Source organism: Urtica dioica, chromosome 1 (genome assembly GCF_054948205.1).
Source record: "Urtica dioica subsp. dioica isolate 48M chromosome 1, U.dioica_male_clone48M_v1_H2, whole genome shotgun sequence".
In the NCBI taxonomy this organism is placed as follows: domain Eukaryota; kingdom Viridiplantae; phylum Streptophyta; class Magnoliopsida; order Rosales; family Urticaceae; genus Urtica; species Urtica dioica.
The window spans coordinates 3,730,591-3,745,928 of NC_142756.1; the positions used below are offsets into that span (position 1 = coordinate 3,730,591).

Consider the following 15,338-nt stretch of genomic DNA (forward strand, 5'->3'; position numbering starts at 1 on the left):
TCTATGCTTTCCCGTCTTTGACGTACACATAAAGTATTTGAGTTTAGAATTCAAAATGCTACGAGCACTATCTGCGGAGAATTTTCCGGACTCAGTCATTCTTCCTCGCCAGAAAGTCATTTAAAAAAAAATGTGCAACAATCTGGTTTCAAAAAAAATTTGATCCTAAAATTAATTTATTTGAAAGAGATAAATTGCTTATAATAATCGTCAATCATTTTACTCCTGGTTATCAAAAAAAATTTAAAAACGTAAATTTGGCTATTTTGCTGAGAAGTTGAAACTTTGACTATTTTGCTAATCAATAAGTTTCAAATTGCTATTTTGTACAATTTTTCAAAAAAAAAAAAAATATGAGTAGAAAAAAAAAGTGTAGTTTCAAAAGAACTATCAGTTAATTAAAAGTTATAAACAATTCAACCCAAACCCTCATCGTATTTGGCTCATTTTAATCGGTATACACAAGTTTTGGCCGAGACGATCGTTCTTACAACACTTTGTCTTTTAACATATATATACACAATTATGTATATATAAAGATAAATATGGTTGGACTAGATTTCTTCGAGAAGATCAGTTCTGCGGACGTGACAATTTCTTTGTGAGCTTAACAATTCTTGGAGACGCAAGTAGGACTAATTACCCACAAATTCATCCAATTACGATGAAAAGTTATGGTTCACGATTCTTCGCATCTCCCAAAAGTCAAACCAATGGAGGGAGTCCAAAAAAACAAAACTCATGGAGGCTTTCATTCATTACCAATGGCATTGATTTGTTTGTATAATGTGAAGCGTCAACAAAATGTATAGATAAATAAATATTAAAAAAAAAAAGTGAAAGAGTAAATTTTGAAGGAAAAAATAAAGAGTATGAAATTACCAATGTGATAATCGTCATCGACCAATTCACCCAATTAAGATGAAAGGTTTCCATAAGACAAACCAAACCATGGAGGCTTTCATTTCATTACCAGTGGCATTGATTTGTTTTTATAATGTGAAGAGTAAAAGAAATGTATAGATAAATAACAAAGTTTAAAAAAAAAATTGAATTGAGTAGTTCTAAAGGAAAAAAGCATAGATTATGATTATAACCTTAAAGTTTTAGAATGAGTAAGTATAATTTAATTTAATATTGTTATTGCCTTTATTGGATTAATAGAGAATTTCGTTGAAGGTTCGTCTTGGCATTTGGAGAGCGGAGTTGCTGCCTTATTTGATCCGTTGACCGATGATACGTCTTTTCTCCGCAGTCGCCACGTTGAAAATCCTTATTGGCTGTTAAAGGATCTATTAACTGTTACGCGTTTCGTATTTCCTAGATGGTATTCCAATCCAACGGCTGAAACGTTTGGTTCCTAAAATATCCAAAGCGGTGAATATATATAAACAAGCAGTTTTCTCTCTTTCTCCAACAACAAAAAAAAAAAACCCGTCCCTTCCTTATTACAAAAACAACATAACGTTCTCTCTCTCTCTCTCTCTCGTTTGAGCGTTGATGCAATAAAATGAACAAGTGGTTTGTCGTGTTGTTAACGTTGGTGGTGTGGCTGGGTGGAACGACGTCGTCTTCGTCAGTAAACCGCCACAAGAATGCGTACGCGACGATGATGTACATGGGAACGCCAAGAGACTACGAGTATTACGTGGCGACACGTGTCATGCTCAAATCACTGTCCAACCTCCAAGTCCAAGCCGATCTCGTTGTAATTGCCTCCATGGACGTCCCTCTTCGCTGGATCCAAGCACTGTAAATATCGTCACTTTTATTTTCTCTATCTCTATCTCATTGCGTCGTTAGAATAATACTAATTTACTGAAAATATTATAAAATTAGGCGATCAAGTCAAGGAGTATGAATGTTAGATTAAATATTACGTTAACTCAAATTCAACACGATTCGAATGGTCATCTTTCTTCTTCTTCTTCTAGGTCAAAGCATATTCAGTCACAGTTTGTAAATCTGCTACATTTTTCTCTCTTTCTAATTATCTTTGAATAATAATATTATTAATAATAATATCTATATGAAGTGGAGTATGAATAGGTCCACAAAGTAATTGGGAAAGTAGTGTGGCAGAAGAGATAAGAAGAGTACGTACGTAAAATATAAAAAATATGAAACAGGAATTGAGAAAAAGTCCAAAAATGTGTGCAGGGAACAGGAAGATGGAGCGAAGGTGGTGAGAGTGGAAAATATGAAAAATCCATACGAGAAGCAGAGCAACTTCGACAAGCGGTTCATGAAGAGCCTGAACAAGATATACGCTTGGAATCTTGTGGAGTACGAGAGGGTCGTTATGCTCGACGCCGACAACCTCTTCCTCGCCAACACCGACGAGCTCTTCCTCTGCGGAAGCTTCTGCGCCGTCTTCATCAACCCTTGCATCTTCCACACCGGCCTCTTCGTCCTCCGACCCTCCAAACCCCTCTTCCGCGAGATGACACGTGGCATCCTCGAGGCCAAGCACAACCCCGACGGCGCCGACCAGGGCTTCATCGGCGCCTTCTTCCCCGACCTCCTCGACCGGCCCATGTTCCATCCCCCGGCCGATAATAACACCGCTCTCAACGCCACTTATCGCCTCCCTCTCGGCTACCAAATGGACGCTTCCTACTTTTACCTGAAGCTGCGCTGGAGCGTCCCGTGTGGGCCCAACAGCGTCGTCACGTTCCCCGGCGCCATATGGCTCAAGCCCTGGTATTGGTGGGCTTGGCCCGTTTTGCCGTTGGGCTTTTCGTGGCACGAGGAGCGTCGGAGGACTCTCGGGTACGCCGCGGAGATTCCCGCCTCGGCTGCTCAAGCCGTTCTCTACGTGGCGGTCTTGGTCTTGGCCGTGGGGCGGCTCGTGCCGCCCATGCCGAAGAAGAGCGTTGCGGTCAGGGTGGTCGGGGTTTGGTCCGTCGTGGCGGTCTACGCCGTTCCGTTCTTGCTCGTGCCTCGCACGGTGCACCCCGTGCTCGGGTGGGCTCTGTACTTGCTCGGCTCGTTCGCGCTCTCGTCCCTCTCCGCCGGCGCGTTTCTGCTGCCCAGGCTCCCGCTTCTCGTCCCGTGGCTCGGGATCGTCGGGGCTCTGTTCGTGATGGTGTTCCCGTGGTACCCCAACGGGATTGTGAGAGCCATGTCCGTGTTCGGCTACGCCTGTGTGTGCTCGCCGTTCTTGTGGAGCTCGGTCGTCAAGCTCTTTAGGTGTTTCCATGTCCCCAAGGAACCTAAACTAGTCGTGTCATGTAACAAGCTTTACTGATCATCAACCCTTTACCGTGATCCATGAATATGTACATGTCTTCTTCTCTATGATTTGTAATTTAATACATTCTTTTTTGGCCATTCAATCTCCCTTGTTTGATATCTGGAAATATAATTGCGTACGACGACGATGACGACGTAGAGTTAGCGGAATTTGTGATTATTCCTTGTTTTCGTTTTCAAGGCGAAAAGAAGGGATTGCGATTAATTGATGTATATTTGATTGTAATAAGGTTTTTAGTGGTAAAATCGAAATCCCGCGCAAGCCTCCTCTTATGCACATATGTGACCTCATAAATAGAGTAGTGGGCAAAACAGGGTGTGGGGTGGTGTGTATGTTACAACTCCCATAGAAGAAGAAGAAGAAAAAAAAAAAGAATGTGAATTAGGCTAAGGGAGGCTGGAATTGAGGTCTTCTCGAGACTGTGACCGGCGGCTCTGAAGCTGCATCTGAGTTCGATGAGGGGACCAGAAGGTTTCAAACTGAATGTTTGGAAGATTCGTGGTGGAGTGAGTCGGTATCTCCGATGTCGTCTTGCTGATGCTAACTCTTCCCTCTCCCACCATTCCGATTCCTGCGCCGATTGAACGAACGATTAATAACCGAGTAATTAGTTTTACTTAGTAACTAGTTACTCACCAGCACCGTTACCGCCGCCAGTCGTACGCGCAAACTTGGCACAACCGAGCAAGAGCAAGACGAAGAGGACGAGCAAGAGGAGGAGAACGGCGATCCCGCCCAAGTAGCCGGTGCGGCGGTTCCCAGACGCGGCGGCGGCCTCCATGAGCGCCACCCCGAGAGTCCAGGTGATGCTTCCGGAGCCGATCGTGATCTGATTCTCCGGGATGCGAAGCCCGTCCCTCAGCAGGGACACCACGTACGGAGCCCTGAAGCAGTAGTGCTCTATGAAGGGCTGCGCGGGAACGCTCCTCCGCGCGTCCTCCCACGTCCTCTTGCAGAACTCCCGCCCCTTCTCCAGCACCTCGTCCAGCCCCGCGTCCGCGCTCAGGTTGAAGAACCTGTACACGACGTAGAACCCCGACATCGCGTAGAAGCTCCCGTACGGCCTCGAGAACAGCGACCCGTTCTGCTTCGCGAGGGCGGCGCAGGCGTCCCAGTCGGCGGCCCCAACGAGGGTCACCCTGCCTTTGTACCTCTCCCTGTACCCTATCTGCAGGCACGGGTGCCTCGCCTCCCCTCCCACCACCGCGAGCCGCCCCACCGAGCTCTCGAAGGCGTCGTTCAGGCCGTACCCCGACAGCGAGTAGGCCGTCAGCTGGTGCTTCACCGACCCGATCCTGAGCTGCAGCCCCGCCCCCGCCTCCGCCGCCGTCTCGAACGTCACCTGCGGTTAAACGTGGGAATTTTTACCATCGGTTAATTTTTAACTCTTCTTTTTTTTCATAATTAACCAAACATTTAAGGGGAAATAGTGGCAAAAATACTCAATGTTTAGACAAAACACTACTTATATACTCAATCTTTTTTTTCTTTGGCAAAAATACCACATGTTACTATTTAGTAGCGCCGTAACTACTTGCACCGTCAAGTTTAAACATAAATTTTAACGGCGGAAGTATTTATGAGTAACTAAATTTGTAACATGAGTATATATATATCGGTTAGAGCAAACTGAGTATTTTTGTCGCCATTTCCCCAATATTTAATTTAACTGGTCATTTCATGGTTAACCGCACTTAACCAACCACCAAGAAAATAAAATAATGAATCTAACGGTTAATTGGTTAACCGGTCAAATCTTTAACTGTTTTGAACGGTTAATGGTTAACCGTTGACCGTTCAAAATGCTTGAAAGGTTAACCGGTTAAACAATTTTGCCCACCTCTTTACCTGCAGTGAGGAGCCCCCGAGGTCGAGGGCCCCGAGTGTGGGCTTGCGCGGGACAGCCCCCAAAACCCCCGAGCCGTAGTTGAGGGCGATCCAGCCGAAGTAAGCCTCCTCCGTGCCCGACAAAACCCGAACCCACTCCCGGCGGCTCACGAAGGGCGAGTCCCGCAGGACGGGCCAAGCGTTGTCCATGACCCACTTCGAATGAGCCGGGGGGAGCCTGCGCACCCCCGCCGTGGCGTACAGGAACACCGGGGTCCGGCCGAGGGCGCCCGCCGGGATCTGCGTGCGGGCCCACCGAAGGAGCGGCGCGATGGCGGCTCTGAGGGCGGTCGCGTTGTGGACCATCTTGTGGAACCCGGGCTCGGTCTCGACGCGGTCGTAGGCTCGGCCGGCGGAGACGCGGCTCGGTCTCTTGGCAGGGTCGTCGATGCGGAAGGGGAGAGAGGAGGCTCGGTCGCGCGCGGGGGTGGCTCGGTACACGTACGCCCGCGTCCCCGTGCTTCCCGAGTCGATCACCACGTAGAATGAGGAGCGCTTTGCCGATGAGAGGTACGCCACGATCGAAGCCGCCGCGAGGAGGACGAGCACCACCACCGCTGCCGTCACCCACCTCCTCTTCTTCTTCTTGCCGCTGTTGGTGTTGATGCCGCCAAAGTCTTTGCTTTTCGAGAAGCTCAATGTGTTGTTGTGGTGGTTGTAAGTGGAGAGATCCTGGAGAGACGACGAGAGTCTTAACTTTGTGTTGCTCTTTTTCGGAAGCATCATTGGCATTGCTTCTTCGTCACCCATTTTCGGCTTTCTCGATCCGATCCCTCTTTCAGGATCAAATTCCATTATATAAAAAAAGGAGCTGCCAAATAAACCCACAAAAAAAAAAAACATATAAAGAAGAATCCTCAAAGAAAAACCAGTTATGCAAATCACATGCCATTGCATTTCTCTTTCATCTTTCTGTAAATGAAACACCAACGACGAATGAGATTCATTCACTCAATCTATCGAATATATCACAACACAAGACTCGTCTATTGAACCATATTATCATGCCCATTCAGCAATTTGCTGATCATATCCCCATGTTTAATACTAATAGTCATGACCATTCAAAGTCCCATGTTGATCCATACAATAATTCGCAGTCACATATCAATTTCAGGAGCCAAACTATCTCCACTATTCTTGACCTTATGCAATGCATAAGGCACTTAGCATATAGATTGTGTACCACTAAATCAGAACCTTTTTTCCCCAAGTCAAAACCTGAAAGTTCATCCACACAACCGGGAATGTGCTTACTACATGTACTTGTAAACAACATCAAGCAAATGCCTCCCACAAATCAATGAAACCATAAATTCAATCCAACAAAATTAAAGTGAATGCCACGGATACAATACCAGGCAAAGCTAGGAAATGATAACACGAAAGCTTCAAAGCACGTCAGAATCCTGGACACATTTCGTTTGATTCGGAGCTTAACTTTACATTCAATTTTGCAATGAATCTGAAAATCAACGAAAATTTGGAGCTGAAGTTTACCTATTGTAATGCTTGAAAACGAGGACGACGAGCTCCGCTACTCCAAGCAATGGTCTTTCCCGATCGATCTCGAACGCGCTCTAGCTGACCACATTCTTTATCGGACGCTTTACGAAGAAATTCAACGCTATGATCGCCGACCCACGCCTGTGTCCGACGGCGAATCGCCGCTCTATTCTTCCGCCACCGCCTCCTCCGTCGCCGAGTCCGATAGACGAGTCGAATCGTTGACGAACTCGGAAGATAACAAAGAAGCTGTTGCTTAAATACCCTAGCAGATCGAGAAGAGGAGGGTATCGAAACAAAAGAAAAATGACCAGACAGAGAAAGACGAAGATACATACAGAACAACACAAACAAAATTGAAAAGAAAATGATATCACTAAATATTATTTATGATGATCAATGACAATTAGTACCATCGATTGTAATTAAGAGAAATAAACAAATAGAGAGAGGTCAAAAAGGATCATTTAAATAAAAGTCCATTTTTTTTTTTTTTTGTAATTTGAATACGGTGTATTTTTAATTAATCACAATTAACTTAAAACATAACACTTGTAAGAAGTAAGTCAATAATTGTCTTATCTGAAACTTTTCTTTAGTACAAAGTTTATAAAAAATAGTGGTCTAAATGGTAAATTATGTAATATTTCGATTTAATAAATATAGAGATAAAGATATTTATTTAATTTATTAAAAACTATTTAATGTATCCAAAATTCTTGATAAAACAAACCTTGACGTATTCAAATTAATTAGGAAATAATTAATTGTAAAATTTAAGATATACACAAATTAATAATCTTGCTAAATTTATGAGGATGTGAGTTTTTTAGACTAAATGAAACCTTAAATAGTAGTTTATTGTTAGTTTTTATTCAAATTTCATGTAGAAAAAAATGTGTTCACAAAATTATGAATAAATTTAATTTTTGCATCATTTTACGAGATTTTTTTTTTTTTTTTTTTGCAGTAAGAATGAACCTTCTCATTAATAGAGCAGAGAATCCGCTAAACAATGTGTTCGATACATGAAGGACATTTGAGAATCCAACTATTGTTGGTGTGATGTTTGAGAGTTTCGCGAACGAGGATATCATAATCCCCCCGCGGTGAGTAAAGCGCCACTCTGCACTACCGACATCTAGTAGAAGGTCCCTAATGTCGCCAACAATCACCTTGAGACAACCTATAGCCGTCTCATTAATTGTCGTGACAGCCATCAACGAGTTATTCTCCACGAGATCGATCGGATACCGTGAGTTTTGACAAAAAACTAAATCTTCGCGGATCACCAACCATTCTTCCATGAGAGGATTGTAAGACGACACCATGGAGCTTGAGAAGGTTGCCACCACCTCTCATGAAGCAGACCGGATCAGGCCCCTGAAACTCGTACTCACGGTGTTAAGTGGGCACGCTGCGTTCGTGTTGAGTCTGAATGAGCCCGCAGAGGGAGGTTGCCAAAGGGGTTTCTCAACTCTTTGCTTCATCCTATTAAGTCAGCCTGCGTCTTTAGCCTCCAAGGGCCACCCCATATGCCGAGTCCACTCGGCCGTAATTGACGAGTACGTTTATGATGGGTAGTTATAGAAGTTATTGACATAGAAAGTGAATAATTTTCGTTATATTATGAAAATAATGGTACATAATCTATAACAACTATAGAGATTTGACGATATTTAACAATAAAACATCTTTCTAGTTCATTCATAAACGGTAAATCAATTACCAAGTAAATATGCAATAGAGGATGGATTTTTTGAAACCAGCAAATATAATTGTTGAATTTAGAGGATTCATAAGATAGTACGTATAACACCATAATCCCAAGAGGAGTGTGACAACAAGAGTTTCCACCAAGCTCTCGAATAAGCTTGTAAATGTCGGTGATGATTGGGTCAGTCGTGATTATGAGTGGAGCAATTTCACAACTTGGACAACCGAGAGGCCATCGCCCTCAACCATGAAAAGCAAAAAGCCGGGAGTTTTAGCACACATCAGACCCTCTCGAGCGGACCGAGTAAATATTGCTTGTTTTAAAGTGCAACATAAGCCTAATCAAGGTCAAACGCTCTCTTAGCGGACTATAATCGTTGTCTTGATATGGTCGAAAGACCACCGATGAGTTAGGTAATTTCTAAAATAACTAATTGCATAACCGATTGTTATTAAAAGCTAACATATTTCTACTGATATATTTATTTTTGCTTCTATCGTAACACATGATTCATTTTTTTATGTGGAAAAGTCCCGCATAAAATATTGATTACGCATATGGACAAATGTTCAATATCTTGTACATTCGCAACAAAATAGACAAATTAAGCTACATCCAATATTGAAATTGCGAAATAACCAACATTTAAGATATTCAATTTTCTTAACATGATTGTATTGATAATTTATTGATACCAATTATAACCTTCAAAAAACCGGTATTAACTTTTTCTATATTCATTTAATACTATCTTTGACCTTTTAATTCTTTATTTTTAGAACTACAATTATACAATTAGAAATGTAAGTCGTGAAAATTTGAACTTTATTTTTATTCCATATGAATGCGATGCAGCTCTCTATCTCTCATAAAGGCGGATCTCGGATTGTGCTTTTATTATGGTTTTTGTGTCGAAGGAATGCTCGAAGTTCGTTAAGAATTTCGAATAAGATACGGAGGAGGGAGAGAGGGCCTGTGCTTCCGACCACCAGGGCAACCTCCTAATGCTTTTAGTTGCTTATTTTAGGTAGTGATACATTAATTAAGGGTATAAATGTCATTTCAATCGCATTTATAATGGTTAATCGTTACTCAACCATATAAACCAAAAAAGTTATATTTTCTATATTTTTATTTGACAAATTCCCTATAGTAAAACTATTTTTAAAAATTTATTAAGAAAATATCCTTATGAAATTATCTAAAAGAAAAATACCGAGAGTTTCTGATAATTAAGACTTAAGACTTAACACGGTCCATGATGTAGGAATAAAGTTAGATTAGTGTAAAATCTAAAATGTGAAAGGTACGTAACAAGTGTGATTTATTATTATTATGAAATAATAATAATAAAAGAAGAAAAAAAAAAGGCACGGCAGGTAGAGAAGAGCAAGTAAAGAGCCCTAAATATTCTCTCTCATTATCTCTCTCTCGAAATTTCTTTCTCCACTCATCGGCCACGCAAGGCTAACTCTAGTTCGCCATCTCGCCTTGCATTTCAGCCTCCGACGGCGAGTTTGGTCTCTCTGTCTGTGCCGACTGAGAACACCGATAAGTAAACTCTTCCCGAGGCATCTCTGAGACTCCCTCTATCGCACTCCGGTTCTCATCTCTCTGAGAATCACACCCACACACACAGGTAATACTATCTCTCTCTTGTCACACCTGTGCAGAGTCGCAGAACCTCGTTGACGTCGTCGCTCTCCTTCCTCGGCCCTCGCCGGCGGTCCAGGTTAGACTCTCGCTCTCTCTTCATTTCTATGGCTTCGTCTCTTCCTACTCTCCCTCTGTCCCAATAAATTGATTTGCTTATGGTTTTTAGTTGTAGTTTGGTATGTTACTCATCAGTTTTTTTTTTTCTTTTAGAATCTGGTTAATTGGTTTGCTGATTGATATTATCATCTCGTTTATTGTGTGCTCGCTGAGATGGTAGAATTGATTTTCCGATTGATATGACGTGACCTGGTCTGAAATTAGTCTGATAATTCTGAGAAGGAGAAATAAATTGCTCTGAAATTAACTGGCCCAATTTAATTTGAATATTGAAATGAGTATTTAGTGTTGAAACTGACTTTCGTTTTGTTTGTGTGTAGGACCGAGGGATTCGAGAATGGACGGAACTTTGAAGAGAACCGTGGGAGAGAGAGCTTGATTTTGCATTTTATTTTCTGCGTTTTTAGTGTTTGGCTTGGACATGCATTTTTTTCCCCTTTTTATTTGACAACTTGTGAGCATTTAGCAGAATGGCAATTATACCTTCGGGAAGTAGCAGCATTGTTCAATTGGGAATTCATCCCTGCCCAATGCTCAAGTCTTTTGCCACATCCAAGATTTCGATGACTCCTCACTGGTAAATACTCTCTCTCTCTCTCTCTCTCTCTCTCTCTCTCTCTCTCTCTCTATATATATATATATATATATATATATATATATATATAAATGTATTTTTTGTTGCAGCAAAATTAGCGATTTCGGGGCACAAACGTCAAGCTTCGTTTCTCGGGATTTGTTTAGTGGCCTGCCACTAAAAAGTTCACACCGCCGCAGGGGAGCAAGATTTATGGTCAAAGCAGCGGCTGTGAGTATCGCTGAAAAGTTCTCGGGATTTGTAAAGCCTAATTGCTCCTTTATTTTTCTTTTCTTTTTTCGTACTAACTTTTCCCCGCTCTTCTATATAGGACTTCTATTCTGTTCTCGGGGTTACGAAAGGTGCAAGCAAATCTGAAATCAAGAGCGGTTCGTACCACCAACTTCCATTTACTATTAATATTCGTCTTTATGCATTCAATCATCTCTCTCTCATTATTGCGTCCATTTTTTTTTCGTTCTCAGCATATAGGAAGCTTGCAAGGAGTTACCATCCAGACGTAAACAAGTAAGTCCAAACCCATACTAAAGCTTGTGCATTGTTGTTCGCAAGGATTTATAATCAGATGTTGTTGGGATATTCAATCCATCACAATTTTGCAGGGAAACGGGGGCGGAAGAGAAGTTCAAGGAAATAAGTAACGCTTACGAGGTAAGAATGCGGCGCTGCTCTTCGAATTCACCGGATAGCAGTTTTATGATTAATTTCACGCGATCCAAATCGTTGTTCAGGTGCTGTCGGACGACGAAAAACGCTCCCTCTATGACAAATACGGCGAGGCTGGACTTAAAGGCGCGGGTATGGGCATGGGGGTAAGTAAAAAAAAAAAAAAAACCCTCTTTTTGACTCTCGTTGCGTTTAACATCTCATGTGGGCGGTGTATGCAAATATATATTACAGGATTTCAGCAATCCGTTTGATCTGTTCGAGTCGCTGTTCGAGGGAATGGGCGGGATGGGCGGAGGAGGCGGAGGAAGAGGGTCGAGGAACAGAGCGGTGGAGGGTCAAGACGAGTATTACAACCTCGTGCTGAACTTCAAGGAGGCCGTTTTCGGCGTCGAAAAGGAGATCGAGATAAGCCGGCTAGAGAGTTGCGGGACTTGCAACGGGTCCGGCGCGAAGCCCGGGACGACCCCGACCCGTTGCAGCGCCTGCGGCGGGCAAGGCCAGGTGGTCCAGTCGGCGCGGACCCCACTAGGCGTGTTCCAACAAGTCATGACTTGCTCGGCGTGCGACGGCACCGGCGAGTCCTCGACCCCTTGCGGGACCTGCAGAGGCGACGGGCGGGTCAGGCGGACCAAGCGGATCAGCCTGAAAGTCCCCGCCGGAGTCGACTCCGGGAGCCGCCTGAGGGTCCGGAACGAGGGCAACGCCGGGAGGCGCGGCGGGTCCCCCGGGGACCTTTTCGTCATCATCGAGGTGGTTCCGGACCCGATCCTGAAGCGAGACGACACGAATATCCTCTACTCGTGCAAGGTGTCGTACATCGACGCGATCTTGGGGACCACGATCAAGGTCCCGACCGTCGACGGGATGGTCGATTTGAAGATCCCGGCCGGAACGCAACCCAACACGACGCTCGTGATGGCGAAGAAAGGCGTGCCTCTGCTGAACAAGAGCAACATGAGGGGCGATCAGCTGGTTCGGGTTCAGGTCGAGATCCCCAAGCGCTTGAGCGCCGACGAGAAGAAGCTCGTCGAGGAGCTCGCTGACCTCAGCAAGGCCAAGGCTACTACGGCCAGAAGATAGTCCTGTCGGTGGTGCGCGTTTTAGGACAGTTTTGGCTCGTTTTTGCATTGCAGTTGTAGAACAAATATATTGGATGCTTGGTGTCTGAGTATAGAATTAGAATTATATCTGATGGTTTCTCATCCTAACCAAAGGAGTAGAGGAAAACGAAAGTTATACATTATTCTTTGAGGTTCAAGTTAGATGCTTCTGTTATTCTCTGGATTCAGAAATCAACCATCTATCTTTTACTCTGAACTGGCCACTTTTCCCTCAGTGTTGCAAATGTTTTTTTTTTTTTTTTTTTCTTTTGAGAGTTGTACGAAATTTTTGGGATGCCATTTGAATTCAGGTCTATCATTGTTTGTCATAGTCCCCAATTGAACTATCTACCTTCACGCTCTTGTTTCCAGTGAGAACTTCAAACTTATGTAGCCACCTTTTCTGGTTAATTAAAGTCATGCTTAACCGCAAAAATAATAAAATTTTCTGGTTTTCAAAATTTAAAGACAGGATGGAAGTGAAGCATTGCTTAGGATCAGCAGAAACACTCCATTGTATTATAAACCTAAATACTTATACTGGATCGGGACGAAATTTAAATGAAATATTCGTGACACATTCATCTGTTCCCATCTCTTTATCAATTGAGCAACTCATGGTCTTATGACCTCTTGTTAGTTTCAATCTATTTTCTATGTGAGATTCCTAACACGTCTTCCCGAGATGGCGGCCCTTTGCGTATTTTGGGCAAAATCTAACAATTGGACAAATTACCCGTTTGGGCATTAAGAGCTCTGATACTATGAGGTCGATCTCAAAACCAATTGAAAATGATGAGAGTAAGTCATGACATTTTTAAACACTTGTTAGTTATTATTCACTTTCAGTGTGAGATTTTTATCATGTTCTTTCATATTGGGCCGTATCTCGAGGATTATTTGTTTGGGCTCTAATATCATGTGAAATTTAGTGTGCTCTCTCAAATGGCAATTATTCTCTTTTTATGTGGGATTCTTAACCTATATTATTGTTTGGGCATGTGTATGCAGAGATGAAGCCAGAAAAGCCACGAATACGAGTTTTTTCATTTGCCATTGGTTGATATTCCTACGCATTTTAACAAACAAAACCATGGACTATGGCAGTTAACAGTCCCTCTTCGGTTTGGGTTGGTCGTTATTGTCCTAAATATGTCAAACGTACAAAACCAAAAGCTAATTTGTTTTTGGTCATTTAAAAAAATAAAAAATCTTATTTAACTTTGAAACAATTTTAAGATAAAAACTCTCAAAATCTGGTGCTAGATATCATTTGATGGCGGGAACAAAATTGCGATTTCTTATTTTCCTTCTCTTCTTCTATTTATTTATTTATTTTCCATTAGTACATACATGGTTTTCAGTTCTCAATCACTCACTGGCTACATACTCCCTTTTAGAAGAAGAAAATTAACGGATAGACACAAATTAAAAGATTTTCCTTTTCTTGTCATATCGTTGTGTTACATAATGTCATGATAACAACGCAGCGAGGAAAATTTGAATGGAAAATAGAAATAGAAAAATGAAAATGTAACTCTTGTTTGTATGTTATATCGACTCATCACGTGGTGCAATAAACTGATGTATTGAGAGCGCCCACAGAGAGCCCAGGCTCATTTAATGCAAAATCTCCAAAGTTATCATTCCCTTCTTTAGATTCCAAATTTATGAGCATGTTGGTTGACAAATTATTTAGATTAAAAAATATAGCAATTCTCTGGGGTCCTAAAAACTAAAAACCCTCCGTTTAGATCTCGTGTATATAAAATTCAGACAATGATGACCTTTTTATCGGACAATGCTCTTCAATTCGACAACGACCAGATAGTTTGGTTCTTTGTCCACTGTGAAATAAGAAAAAAAAAAATACAATTGCTCACTCGAGGACTAAACGGGTAGGTCAACGCCGTCAATAAGATCTTCGAAGCTACTCTTAAAAGACGCCTCGAAAGTCCAAACTGCAATGGACGATGAATATAAAAATACAAATTCAGAACAAAAAAAGAAGTGGCGATATGTCGGGGCTCAGTTTGAATATTTCTTAAAAATGTTATTGCTCTCCAATCGAGAATAGAAAAATATGAAAAACTATACGATGCCAGAAACTATCACTACGGCTAAGGAAAGAAAAGACTTGAGGATAGGGAGGATCGTTTAGAGTAAATGAGGCTAATGGTTTTTGACAAAAACCGTTTCCTCTGTGCCATTAAGGAAAAATGTTCAAAGAATTCAAACTACCATGTTAATTTAATCAAACGTTCACAGTAATAACGATAGCCGTTCAACGTTACAAATGGTAAAAAAAAATGTTTCAAAATTATAGCAAAAGTTGGTGTGGAAATAGCTAAAAGTGACTCATCCAGGGATAGATGTAAAAGCGTTAGACCAGTATGTTGTTTTTTCTTATTTGTTATGCAAGTTTGCTTTTATGTTGTTTAATAGCTTTCAGTGTTTTCCTTTTGTACACAAACTGTATGATTTTGTTAGCTTTCAGTTTTACTCTTTTGTATGTCGTACGACTCAAGTATATAAGCTGAATGGATGTACAGAGTTTAATTAATCAAAAGATTCAATACACTTCATTCACTCTGATTTTGATTCAAGAACAGAGCTTCCTCTTCCCAAATTCGATTAGAGTGATTCCGCAAAATTCTCTGAGATTAGATCTTCATTTCGTCCCCAATTCTGAGATTCGTTTCTTCTTCATCATCTTTTTAATGACGACTAAAGAAACCTCTGCGGAAATTGGATCTGCGACTCTGCTAATTCTCAATCCGATTCTAGGTTTTCCTTTCTCTCTTTTCTCGATCACACTTTCTGATTTTCCTTTTC

At 42.0% G+C, this 15,338-nt stretch overlaps 3 protein-coding genes across 3 annotated transcripts; 2 read left to right on the top strand and 1 right to left on the bottom strand.

Moving 5' to 3' along the window:
* The first annotated feature begins 1,421 nt into the window (after positions 1 to 1,421).
* Positions 1,422 to 3,395, top strand: LOC149406494 (putative glucuronosyltransferase PGSIP7). The gene is made up of 2 exons (XM_089607099.1): positions 1,422 to 1,752; positions 2,161 to 3,395. Exons 1-2 carry the CDS (start codon positions 1,511 to 1,513, stop codon positions 3,248 to 3,250), a joined length of 1,332 nt encoding a protein of 443 aa, XP_089463225.1. The 5' UTR covers positions 1,422 to 1,510; the 3' UTR covers positions 3,251 to 3,395.
* Positions 3,396 to 3,496: 101 nt separating this feature from the next.
* LOC149406495 (GDA1/CD39 nucleoside phosphatase family protein) lies at positions 3,497 to 7,032 on the bottom strand. Its single transcript, XM_089607088.1, has 4 exons — positions 6,644 to 7,032; positions 5,105 to 5,954; positions 3,893 to 4,598; positions 3,497 to 3,827 (listed from the first exon to the last, which is right to left on the bottom strand). Exons 2-4 carry the CDS (start codon positions 5,936 to 5,938, stop codon positions 3,643 to 3,645), a joined length of 1,725 nt encoding a protein of 574 aa, XP_089463214.1. The 5' UTR covers positions 5,939 to 5,954; positions 6,644 to 7,032; the 3' UTR covers positions 3,497 to 3,642.
* A 2,709-nt stretch (positions 7,033 to 9,741) lies between these two features.
* Positions 9,742 to 12,720, top strand: LOC149406496 (chaperone protein dnaJ A6, chloroplastic-like). The gene is made up of 8 exons (XM_089607112.1): positions 9,742 to 10,005; positions 10,609 to 10,716; positions 10,824 to 10,944; positions 11,045 to 11,102; positions 11,199 to 11,241; positions 11,337 to 11,385; positions 11,466 to 11,546; positions 11,635 to 12,720. Exons 2-8 carry the CDS (start codon positions 10,610 to 10,612, stop codon positions 12,481 to 12,483), a joined length of 1,308 nt encoding a protein of 435 aa, XP_089463238.1. The 5' UTR covers positions 9,742 to 10,005; position 10,609; the 3' UTR covers positions 12,484 to 12,720.
* The last annotated feature ends 2,618 nt before the right edge of the window (positions 12,721 to 15,338 follow it).

Bases quoted from the DNA above. Each gene is read 5' to 3' on its own strand.
- LOC149406496 (XM_089607112.1), top strand. From the start codon at position 10,610: ATGGCAATTATACCTTCGGGAAGTAGCAGCATTGTTCAATTGGGAATT. The intron at 10,945-11,044 runs GTGAGTATCGCT...TCTTCTATATAG, and splicing joins TTATGGTCAAAGCAGCGGCT to GACTTCTATTCTGTTCTCGG. The intron at 11,547-11,634 runs GTAAGTAAAAAA...TATATATTACAG, and splicing joins GCGCGGGTATGGGCATGGGG to GATTTCAGCAATCCGTTTGA.
- LOC149406494 (XM_089607099.1), top strand. From the start codon at position 1,511: ATGAACAAGTGGTTTGTCGTGTTGTTAACGTTGGTGGTGTGGCTGGGT. The intron at 1,753-2,160 runs GTAAATATCGTC...AAATGTGTGCAG, and splicing joins CTTCGCTGGATCCAAGCACT to GGAACAGGAAGATGGAGCGA.
- LOC149406495 (XM_089607088.1), bottom strand. From the start codon at position 5,938: ATGGAATTTGATCCTGAAAGAGGGATCGGATCGAGAAAGCCGAAAATG. The intron at 4,599-5,104 runs GTAAAGAGGTGG...GTTTAACCGCAG, and splicing joins TCGGGGGCTCCTCACTGCAG to GTGACGTTCGAGACGGCGGC. The intron at 3,828-3,892 runs GTGAGTAACTAG...CAATCGGCGCAG, and splicing joins TGGCGGCGGTAACGGTGCTG to GAATCGGAATGGTGGGAGAG.